General features: G+C 34.7%; 1 protein-coding gene across 1 annotated transcript in view; it reads left to right on the top strand.

Moving 5' to 3' along the window:
• Window positions 1-8,143, top strand: part of LOC113233559 (nephrin) — a 485,341-nt gene extending 477,198 nt beyond the window's left edge. The window contains exons 25-29 of the mRNA XM_026468687.1: window positions 3,659-3,821; window positions 4,487-4,608; window positions 5,003-5,135; window positions 6,411-6,520; window positions 7,445-8,143. Of these exons, the coding sequence (XP_026324472.1) occupies window positions 3,659-3,821; window positions 4,487-4,608; window positions 5,003-5,135; window positions 6,411-6,520; window positions 7,445-7,702 (786 nt within the window). The 3' untranslated portion in view covers window positions 7,703-8,143. The remainder of the gene's footprint in view (window positions 1-3,658; window positions 3,822-4,486; window positions 4,609-5,002; window positions 5,136-6,410; window positions 6,521-7,444) is intronic.
• The last annotated feature ends 3,749 nt before the right edge of the window (window positions 8,144-11,892 follow it).

Genomic DNA, 11,892 nt, shown 5'->3' with positions numbered 1-11,892 from the left:
TTTCTTCTAAACCTTACTTAACCTTTTTTTTTGACGGGGGGAAATCTTTATAGATACCCCTGAGCCCAGGGAGACTCAGAGGTTATGTGAGGACTCTCCCGACTGGAGGTCCTACCCCTCTGAAACCCCCCGGGTTTCCCTCACGCCGGTTATGTCGGCGTCGTGGGATCGGTGAACATTTACCACGACAAACCTAAGTCAAAGTCAAAGTCAAAGATTATTTATTCCATAGGTAAAATAAATTTACACTTGAAAACATCACAGTTAAGCTACTGCTCGTTCACTACGCTGACCTCCCTGAGAAGAACGAGCAAGAAACTCTAGGGATTGCTCTTTTCAAATAAACTTAAATGCTATGGAATACACTTTGAATCAAATTTGTGTGGATTCTGGAGCCATGTCGCCTTTCCATACATCTTTATCTAACACGTAGTCTTCAACTTTGTAATATGATTTTTCGATCAAAACGAACCTAATCGTGTCTTTGCAATAAACATCCAACATACCCTGAAAGAACAACGGTTTCGTTATAATTCGGTTCTCGGGGTAATGAAAATTCGAACAATCATTATTTCGGAAAAAAGAAATTCGAGTTTGTGATAGGTTACCTATCTGAGGGCACTGCCACTACACCCGTCAATCTGAAGTATTAGTTACATGAGTTATGTGACGATAAGACCTCTTTCATCGTCATTACACCTTTTGATCACACTTTTCTTTGGTCACTGGCCATTTGCTTTTGAATTATGAATCGTTTTCTAATATTTTTTCTTCGTCATTCTTACTTTGCTTCGTTCCATCGTTACTCCATACAAAATTCTCGAGGCGAGCAGATGTGCTCTTAATCATGTAACCTAACTGCTTATAAACAGTAACAATATACATATTTCATACAAATATAGGCTTACTTTTGGGGGTTGTCTAATCTGTAGAGAATTTTTTATACTATTGTACCTGTTTTTATACCATTGTTTGTAACAGCCTGTTCCTTTCTTCTTTCTTTACCTTCACCTTTTCCCTACTGTTATACCTTTTAGAATAAAATATATGGACCGCGCGTCACTTTTAAATATCAACTATCATTTGCACTAAAATCACAAATTAGAAAGCTGAAATAACACAGCGCCTGACCTGTGTGTACGTCTCCGTATTCCAAAAATATTCTGTATTTATTGTAATAAAGATAATATCTTTGGATGCCTGTTCCATTCGGTGGTATAGGGAAAACAGTGAAACATCTAATTACAAAACAAACGGAATCACATTTCATCGGTAATTAAATATTAAATATGTAAATATTATCCAATTTTCTTTCATTATATCAGAGCTCAAGTCAAACTGGTCGATTTGAAATGGAACAATTAACGACACTCGTCAATTGTTTCCAATTCGGGCTGACCAATCGGAGAGCAGTTGTCGCAGTAATGATTTGGCAGAACAGTTTTCAAACAAATTAAATGACATTTCATCTCTATTTCTGGTTATATACTCTATGGCTGGAAACTTCAACAGCATCCTTACGGCCGAAATAGGTATGGTGGCAGTACTTCCTTGTGTGAGTTATTTCACAAAGAGCTCTACAGTTACTGAAACTCATTACTACATATGTTGTGGTCGGTCTCCCAATTATATCCCCTCAGTCTCCCCATAACATTACACTACGATTTTGCAACATTCCCCGACATTTAATTAACACAGCGTTATTGAATACTGTCGAGACGTCTCTTGCAAATCTCGGAGTGTTTACACTCCTCGAATATACTCTGCATTATTTGGTTAAATCCTCCATCGTGCGGTAGCTACAGGGTTATCTTGCAAATTAATACTGCGAACACTTAGGTCAAATATTGTTCTGCAATCGCTAAGATGTGGCTGTGTTTTAATATTTACATTGAAATACTGTCTACGTTCAAGTTTTCTAAATAGGTGTGGCTCCGTCGTTTTGCGCGACTATTTCGTCAACGTCAGGGTTGAATCAGGACGGAGAAAAGTCATTCATCCCCTAATTTGCCACTCTTAGAGGTGAAATATTTTCTTCAAATTTAAATGGGACCACATCTGAGGTACCCTCTTTCCAACAAAAAAAGAATCATCAAAATCGGTTCACAAATAAGATCACAAAAGTGTTATTGCGTAACATACACACAAAAAACATACAGCCGAATTAAGAAACTCCTCTTTTTTTTAAGTCGGTAAAAAACTGCTCTAAACTAATAAGACTCAGTGCGATGATGAGATATTTTGTCGGTTATTAAAAATGCTTTAGCAGTTATTAGGCAAATTGACGGTTATCATAATAGTGGAAATTGGATTTTTTTTAAATATTGGAAAAATATCATCGAAAGGCTCATCTTGTGCGTTACTTATCAGTAGTCCGAAATTACAATTTCCAGAAATAACGTTTGTCGAAATTTCATAACCTCAAAAGTAATTTTGAGAGGAAAATGTTTTTTCTTTTAAACCTAACTTAACTCAACCTAACCGAACCTAGACGTGCCTTTGGGATAAACATTCAACATATCCTGAAAGAACAACTGTTTCGTTATAATTCGGTTTTCGGTGTAATGAAAATTCGAACAAACGTTACTTCGGACAAAAAAATTATCGACTTTGTGATAAGTTACCCATATTATGTTCTTTCTTTAAGAAATATTTTTTGAAGTTTTATTTAGATTAATTAGCAAAATAAGCTTCAACAACTTCCTGTTAAAAAAACTTTCATAGATTTGTCACAGAAAAAAGTCATTAAAAGCCATAGACAAAGATCTGCAGCAAGCATATAGAAAAAATCGCAAGGTCTGCTGGTTCCTTTCATAGCTCAGTTGGGAGAGCATCGACACGGTATCCTGATGACGCTGGTTCAAATACAGCTCGATCGAAGCAATTTTAATTATAACAAACTAGTGGATCTATTTCACAAAAATAAAAATTGAATATCATAGTAGTAAACATTTTGATATTCAACATCTCTATAGCCAATTATCCACCAAACGCGACGATTACTACTCCCATTTCAGCAGAAGCTTACATTTAGCAGACTGACAAGTAAAAGCTTTTGAGGACGCTAATCTTCTTAGCGTATAAGTATGATGTTGGTAGTATATCAAATGGTGTAGACTATTTTGACTTCATTTTAAAACAAATGTGAGGTACACAGAACGCGGGCAACGCTATAAGCGCGTATGAACGCTATACATAGACTCTTGTCGAGAAAGACGAATTTTAAGTAAAATTATAAGACTAAGAAAGTAAAATTATGAGGCTTTATCAGACGCTGAACTCGATGCTAATTTGGATTTAGATTCGTTTTTATTGTCATCGTCATTAAACTATAATTTAACATAGAACGATATGCGTCAGAACGTTATGAGCACGTGTAAACTCGGTACACAGACTCTACTAAGAAAAATGTTATTAACGGTGATCAGAAATATAGAGATTTTTGACGCTAAACTTGGTGCTCTTTTGGGTTATCATCTTTATTAACGTAGAACGCTATGCGCCTGAACTAATTAACGCTATATATGGAAGTTCGTTCTTTGTCCTGCGTACGAAATTGTTAAGTGTATAATGATGTTATATGGGTTTGGGCAGTTAATCTGTCTATTCGTTTGCCCACAAGTGTTAAATAACTAAGCAACAAATTTCTTCTCCACAGACTGACGCGTACTTAATGGACGAGCAAGGCTTGGTGATCCCGCCACCATTGGACTACCCCCCGCCAAATTATGCTGTATACGAAGGAGACCATGCGAGGACTTTGCCCCACCCCCATCGGCATAAGGATATCAGCGGACATAGTACTTTAGGCAGAAGTGCTGGTAGGCTTAATTTGAAATATTGACTTTAGTTAGTTATTTAAACTCATTTTCCACGATCTCTTCACGTACTAACTCCATTTCACACAAACTTGAGTCGTTTATTGGAAAGTTCAATAGAATTAACTGAAACTATTTTAAGGGTGAATTAACTACGTGATATAAACTGCTTTTACTAAAGACCTCTCTCAGGTCGTTAGAAAAATCGATTGTTCCATAAATTCTGGTCGATTAGATGCAACAAAGACACAGACAAATGTTTTCTTTTTTAAGATTTCAGAGGCCTGAGTGTAAATTTATAATCATTCAAACTTACCGTTAAAATTTTTTTTTAATTTTTAGTTGGCTTCAATCTAATCGGTTACGAAATTCATTATTATATTTTAAAATTCTATTTAGTATCACATTTAATTGTAGAAATATTAAAAAAAGTTGTAAAATTCGTTTTTTGTCGCTTACACTATTTCGGTAATGGCTTGAAATACAGATCGGAAAAGTTAAGAGTTCAGCGAAAACCTAAAAGTTTATTTTTGGTGAATTTATTAATAATAAAGTTGCTTTTTAAGCTGTTGTTTATCCGAACATATAGATAGACGTTATAACTTGCTTGTAATATCACAAGGTACATACGGCCAGCTGACAATTTACACGTAACCAATTTTGCGCAGGCAAACAAAACTACGTGCCTGCACCGAGTCCTATGCCGCCGCTAGACGGATCTTACTACAACATGGCTTCAGATAGATACTTGTCTTACCCGCCCCTTATTGGAGAATATTTGCATCAGCAGGTTTGTATTTTTTAACTCTTCCTCTTCTTCTTGATATTCGATAGAAGGAATTATTCTTTGTGTATATTCGACCTTTGTCTCAATAATAATAACCAACTAGTGGAGCATTTTCACGAAAGAATATAGATTTCTTAAGACGGCGACTGACTAGATCATTACAGTCTGACGTAACACGAAAATGCGCCGTTTGGCGCTGCCACTGCGCACGTTACACTGGAGCATAAGTTGACAAGTCCCATGTGCCTGTAATTTTACTAGCACCTTGGCCCTTCAAAACCGGAACGCGGTAATGTGAGCATTACCGCTTGCCGTTAGAAATATAATAATTACTTACGGACATCATAATATTCAATAAAAATAAAATGTTCTGAATTTGTTTTTATTCTCCCAACAGCAAGGCAGAACACCAACGCCACCCCAGCAGTACGGTGCCCAGCCCCTCCCCAAACCACATCTCATGAACGGAGGAGTCCCTGGAGGATCTCCTTCTCATATGGCCAGCCCGCCTCACAATTACGGAATGGACGGTGAGAAATTTAACCCAACTAGCCTGTATTTGTTTCTTGATGCTATACACAATTGCAATCAGACGATCCACCCCAAGCCGTTGTCTATCGGCACATTAAGATCTCAAATAGCTCTCTTTACCGAATGCGGAACACAGCAGTAACTGTTTTTAGGCAGCATTAAGCTACACGCCTTTCCACAACAGATGCAGTGCACTCAGAGCTTTAAATCATAAAGATCTGAGGGGCACTGCGCCCGACACACTGAGACATAAGTTGACAAGTCCCATGTGTCTGTTATTTCACCAGCACCCTTGGACATAACAGGACGAACTCTTTCACTAGAAGCTCTACTGCTACTTAAAAACGAAATTGTAACAATTGCGAAAACCAAAGAACCCAACATTCTCTGAATTGCTTTTTTTGAGTTGATGATAATATTCGTGTGCATCTTTCCTCCGAGATCACCTTTGAAATATTTTTTGAGTAAATGGACTTGGTCTTGACCACTAACTAGCCTAGGAGTAAAGATAGGGTCTACAATGGAACGAGCTCGTCTAGAAGATACATATTCAGTCGCACCTTAAGCGTCCATTACACGACGCGAAAATGCGCGGCGACCGCTCACTTACCACGCTTCCACGTACATTAATGGCGAATCCGAATTCTATTTACTAGGCAACAATATTTAAATTCCTCGAAATAATACAATCATGTGGTCGCACGTGGACAATAATTTAAGTTAAAACGTAAAAGCTAAATAAATAGAACTTACTTTGCCATGACAGTTCGTTCCATGCGGCATGTCCGCGATGAAATTTGTGTCAAATGAACGGACTCTAAAGATGCTCAGGTTGTATGTGCTCGGAAACACAGTTGCATTTAATTAAATGTCGTAGTTTCTGTGATTGCCTGTCTGCTCCGTTTTAATAATAAATACCCGTAGTTCTCTACCGGCTGATTTATTTTATTTAAACTAGTTAAAATAGTAAATTAATAACAGTAGAGCTCCTTGTGAGAGATTTCGTCCAGAGAAGTACTTCCACCTTACCTATTTCTGCCGTCAAGTAGTAATCTGAGCATAACTGCGTTTCGGTTTTAAAGGGTAAGAGTGCTGGTGAAAGTTACAGGCAGACTTTCAACTTATGTCTCAGGGTGACGGGTGCAGTGGCAGTGCCCTTCAGATCTTTGCGATTGAGAGCTCTGAATAGCTCTGAGTTACATTACTTGTTCGTCCCATTATTAATAAAATGCCAATGATAAACACTTTAATTTATTTTTTGAACTTTGTTACAGTGTCCTTAGATAGACAGTCGACTGGTGGTACACTGAGGCGACAGAGGCTCGACAAGATGGCGGTGCCGCCACCTGACGTCACAGTGCTACATCAAGGGAATTGCACGCAGGTAAATTATTTTATTTCGAAATTTTATTAAAAAAAATTCGAGTATTTTTTTCCGAAATGACGTTTATTCGAATTTTCATTACACCGAAAACCGAATTATAACGAAACCTTGTTCTTTCAGGATATGTTGGATGTTTATCGCAAAGACACGATTAGGTTCGGTAAGTTAGCTTTAAAAGAAAAAACATTTTCCTCTCAATATTACTTTCGAGGTTATGAAAATTCGAGCAAACGCTATTTCTGAAAAATGTCATTTCGGACTGCTGATAGATAACCGTTTTAAGTGACTTTGTTCATTTTTTCCTTGGTCTCTTCATATATAGACTTTTGTTTTATATAGGAAACACGGCGGTTAGAAATGTACAGAATATAAAAACAACTAGTGCAAATAATTCATATTTTAACACCTACTTCATACTTGCTCTCTTTCCACAAAAAATAAACCGCTCAATAGTTGTAATGTGGCTATGGCTTAAAAAAAAAATTTAAAAAAGTGACCCCGGTTTAACCATAAAGTCGCTGGTTCGAGTTTAGCCGGATTGAATGAATTTGTCTTTGTATTTGTGAGATTTTTGTATTTATGTACAGTGATAAGTAAAATAATTGTTTTTGTTTAAATTAGGAGAGAGAGTCGATACGTCCAATAAACACTACGCCAATTTGGACTTGTTCTGTTTTTATTTAGTTTTTTGCTTCTTTCGTTTTTTTTTCAATTTTGTTTTTTATTTCTATTTCTTTTACAAAATTCGAAGTAAAGAAATATGGCTGTTTACAAATATAACAGAAAATGACCCAAAAATAAAGTCGTGACGTAGTGTTCATTGTAGGTATCGCAGTATTCCGCAGCATAGGCACTGTCGACCGGGGTCAGGGACTCCAAGTACAAGTTGTTAATTAGTCTATTAACCTAAACCTTCTGTTTCAGCACCAACAACCCTTAACTTCAGCACCAGTGAAACAACCCCAATCCATATTGAAAGACCCATCGAGACACAAATACGGAAACCAATATGGCAGCCCAATATCCTCCAGTACGCCTCAAAGTAACTCAAGCCAAATTCTCACAGTACAAAACCTAACATCCGATGTTCCGCAGTACGGAACTATTAGAAAAGAAAACAAAAAACAGAACGTTACCATAGACGAGTCTTATAACAAAAGAAGTGAAACCCATGTAGTTTAATCACCATAAATTAAAGTGTTCGAACAATGTGAATTTAAACAAAGTGAATTAACAAACAAAAGAACACGGTGAATATATATGAGTGAAGTGTATATACGTGGACTAGATAAAATTGTAGATAGAAGTTAATTCATTGAATGTGATATGAAAGAACGAACTTTAAAGGGTGTAGTGTGTCCATGATTATAGATAGACAAGTTTTTTATGAGATTGTCCGTGTTAGTCAAGATGTTCGGAGGTTGTAATTAAAAAATATTGTTCGACTGACTTATCATTGTAATTGTAAATCTAGGCTATAAATACGTCCAAAAAAGACATAAGGGAAGAAGACATTTTTTCATTGTCCAAGTGAAATCATTTTTAGACATATATTTAGGTACTAATTATTATTAAAATTTTGATTTTTCTTCAATAACAGTTGCTTATATTGAAAATTATAAAGTTCGATTCCTGTGATGGATCTCTTTTTTAAATAAGTTGTCTTAAATTGTTACAGTAGTGTATTTCAATGTTTTTACAAAATTTATGGGAAAATTTGGAATTTACCCCGACGATCAAAATCGTCGATTGTTTTGAGAATTATTCATCTTAAATGTTAATAATGCATTTATTGTTTTTAAATAAACGTATTTTTTTATTCAGCATATTTCGTCCTATCTTGATTTGCTTAAATCAAATTTTGGCTGAATTTCTGTATTGTATTTTTTTATATAATATTGAAAAATGTGTTTTTTTTCTATAAAATTTGTTAACTGCCTACGTAATGTAGATTTTATTTGTATTCTATAAAAAAAAATATTAATAAGAATTTTTCTCCGCATTTTTACCGTTTGTAAATACATCAACATAAATACTCAAGCGCGAACTGACAATACGAAATTAATATAAGTTTTAATTATTTTTTAATTTATATCCCCGCTTAGAGAACTGTAAATAAGTAAGTGTAATTTTTCTATTAAATTAATAGCTTTTCTACTCCAAAATTTAATCGGTTTAATTAATACAGATACCAAAGTTTTAATAATTTTATTTTTAAGCTATACTTTAATTATTTTTATTTTATCTATATTTTTTTCAATTTTTCTACCGATTTGTAACAAAATAAAAACTACATTGATTTAAAAGTTTCATTATGTTTTTCTCTATAGTTAAATTTTAAAAAATCCATCCATTGACAAAATACGATTTTATATTTACAGAAAATAATTAATGTTACATTTCGAATTTGAATAAAAAATATTAATTTATAAAGATTTTTGTTTTATTTATGTTCGCCTTCCTTTTATTCCTTTTTTTACACGAGAAATCCAATTATTAAAAACATATCACTTCGAGTTTTTTTTATAGTTTCATTGTTTTGTTATTTTTGATAAAATGAGCTGAAAGTGCCAATGTTAGGTTTTAATGTTTTTCGCTTTCATTCAGGATATCCGTAGTCCTTATAAAAAAAATTTGTATTTAAAAAAAATATTGACTATAAATATGACAGCAAAATGACCTGTTTACTTATTTTGAAAAATATAACAATATTTCATTGAATTAAATACCAAATAAAAATTACGTTAAGTGTACGGTTATTCTGAATGATAAAACAATACTAGCCGTATTATACGTCCTTCTACATTTAAAAGTCATAAGTAAAATTTAGAAAAAAACGTGCCTTATACTTTTACGCCATTTTGAGAATATAATATCACTTATTGTATGCCAAAAATCTAGAAATTAAATTTACGACTTCTTAGGGTATTACGCGCTAGGTTTATATTAAGGTAATTGTCTATGGAGAGGCAAAAACTAAATTCCTTTTATCAACCGTATCAACAGTGGAAACGTACATAGAAAAACCAGTGTTCCCAGGTCCCTTGAGTCAAAAATTACAACACGTTACCTGAAAATTTACATTTTTGCTGCAAAAGTTACATTTTACAATTTCGTTTTTTCAATTAAAATTTTAACTGTAAAAGATAAATCCTAAAAATAAAAAAGTAAGTATGCTTAACAAAATTCAAGCTGTAACCACTAATTGATTGATTTTATTATGAATGCGCCATCCCTGAGTTAATTTATTGTCTAATTTGAGTGCATTCGTAAACTATTTAGGATTTACAACATTGACTTACAATTATATGGACGTCGGGTCCGCGCTAAAAAGTGTCCGAACTTATAGGGCGTTAAAATCGTATACAGAGCGTCATTCACGCTTTAGTCTCCGTTTGTTCGACTGACAGCGGAGCAAGCAAAATTAGACAGTACTGCTTTTCATGTTCCTTTACATGTCACTACGTTTAAATAGATTGTTTTTGTATTAGACCCGTCGTCCATTTATTTGTAAGTCAATGATTTAGAATAACAAATTTCATTGAATTTAAAAAACATCAACTTCCTGAAAAGATAACTGCCTACTTACATATTACGCAGAAAGGTCAAAATTTACGAAAAATTTACCCATCTGGCAACACTGAGATAAACTAAAGTGTGTTATAATTTTTATTCACGGGATGATTTGATAATTAGTACCACCAAAATTATAAAAATTTTATGAGTAAAAAGGTGACACCTTTTTTTTGCCTCTCGATAATTTAGGGAATTTTTTGAGAAAACTGCTGACTGCACTTGGCTTTTGTTCAGTATTTACTTGGAAGCAAATTACTTTCAAGAAACAAAATACGTAAAAACATGATAATGTTCACTTCCTAATATTCGTGGCAATTTTTATTATTTAAGTATAAATAATATACTTGAATATTTTAAGTAATAAAAATTGCCCTGGAAATTGGGTAGTTAATAACTAGTCCGAGAATGACCGTTGAATGATACTTGAGAAGAAAGAATTTAGTTATTGATGTATATTGTGTAGAGAGGATAAATTGTCTCGTTTCAAAGTACTATCTAAACTTTCTTTTTACGTCAACATAGAATTATGAATAAAAATGTTTATATTTTTGTTTTTTATGTATAATGCAGAAATCAATATTGCCGACGTTAGTTAAGGCACATGTGACATTAAAAAAAATTGAATACTACCGTGATCAGTAAAAAAAGGCCGATCTGTCCCTATTTTCATTTTTTCCTAGGAATGTAAAAAATTAATGAACATTAAAAATTCTAATTTAAATGTAATATAGTATTTGAAAGTTCATAAATAAAACATTTCCTCGAGAGTCGTCGCCTGGGTCATGGCTCTCAGAAGGCCCTTTGAATATCTAAACTTATTCTTTGGCGGAAATAACTGCCAGCCTTGTGATTACCAGAGGCTTCTACAAGGTGATCCGACAGCTTGTTCGCTAGAAGTTTCGTCTATGGCCCCCGTGATATTTTTACTGAAAAAGACACATAGCTGTAGCACTGAGCAAGGTTGGCGTATTTGAGCCTTTTGCGGTTCCCGGCCACTCTGGTGACAGAGCCTGCGCTGCCCACGCTTGCAAGGTCATGGGAGGGGGCTACAGTATCCATACAGGTTGCGTCCCATACTAACTGTCTCCCTAACTTCCATGGTCCGACAGTCATACCATCAGGCCTCTTACCGTCAATGCGACTGATGCCAATGGACTCGAGAACTAACGGCGGCAGAAAACCGTCACCAAGGTTTAATTTATATATCTGCGTAACGGAATGGAAGCGAGTTTTTGTAACGAAATTGTACGTAACATAATAAACTTTATGTCAAAATGTAATGTATAAACTAGGTGTGAGCCAAAAAAAACATATCAAAAAACAGAATTCAATCGGTACAATCGAGTGGCTTGGACACCGGTTTTCATGGTGCCGCCATGTCCGAGGTCCCGAGTTCGATCCCCTGCGGGGTCAATGTAGAAACTAACTTTTCTACACCGTCGCGGATGTGGTGTTTGTGGTTGTTTCCGATTTTCATAACACAAGTGGTTTAGTTACTTAGTTTGGGATCAGAGCAATGTATATGATGTTGTGTAATATTTATTTATTTATAGGTATCCCTTCTATCCGTTTTTTGTTCTTCTTCTCCTGTTCTTGTCCTTTTCACTTATTTTTCTTCTGCTTCACAAATTTGCGAAATAAAAACAATATCTAAGTCCATCATCCTTACCTTACCATACCTCAAAGCTCAGTCGCAAGAATTCTCGAACATTCTCACGAATTCTCATGAAGCAAATTTGACGCTTCCATTCCATTCCGTAGCAATTTAAATTGAGCCTAAACGAAAAAATCAACAT

This window comes from Hyposmocoma kahamanoa, unplaced genomic scaffold (assembly GCF_003589595.1).
Source record: "Hyposmocoma kahamanoa isolate Upper Pololo Valley unplaced genomic scaffold, ASM358959v1 79, whole genome shotgun sequence".
Lineage (NCBI taxonomy): Eukaryota > Metazoa > Arthropoda > Insecta > Lepidoptera > Cosmopterigidae > Hyposmocoma > Hyposmocoma kahamanoa.
The sequence above is the reverse complement of the archived record's forward strand: the minus strand, read 5'-3'. Positions and strand labels throughout refer to the sequence as shown.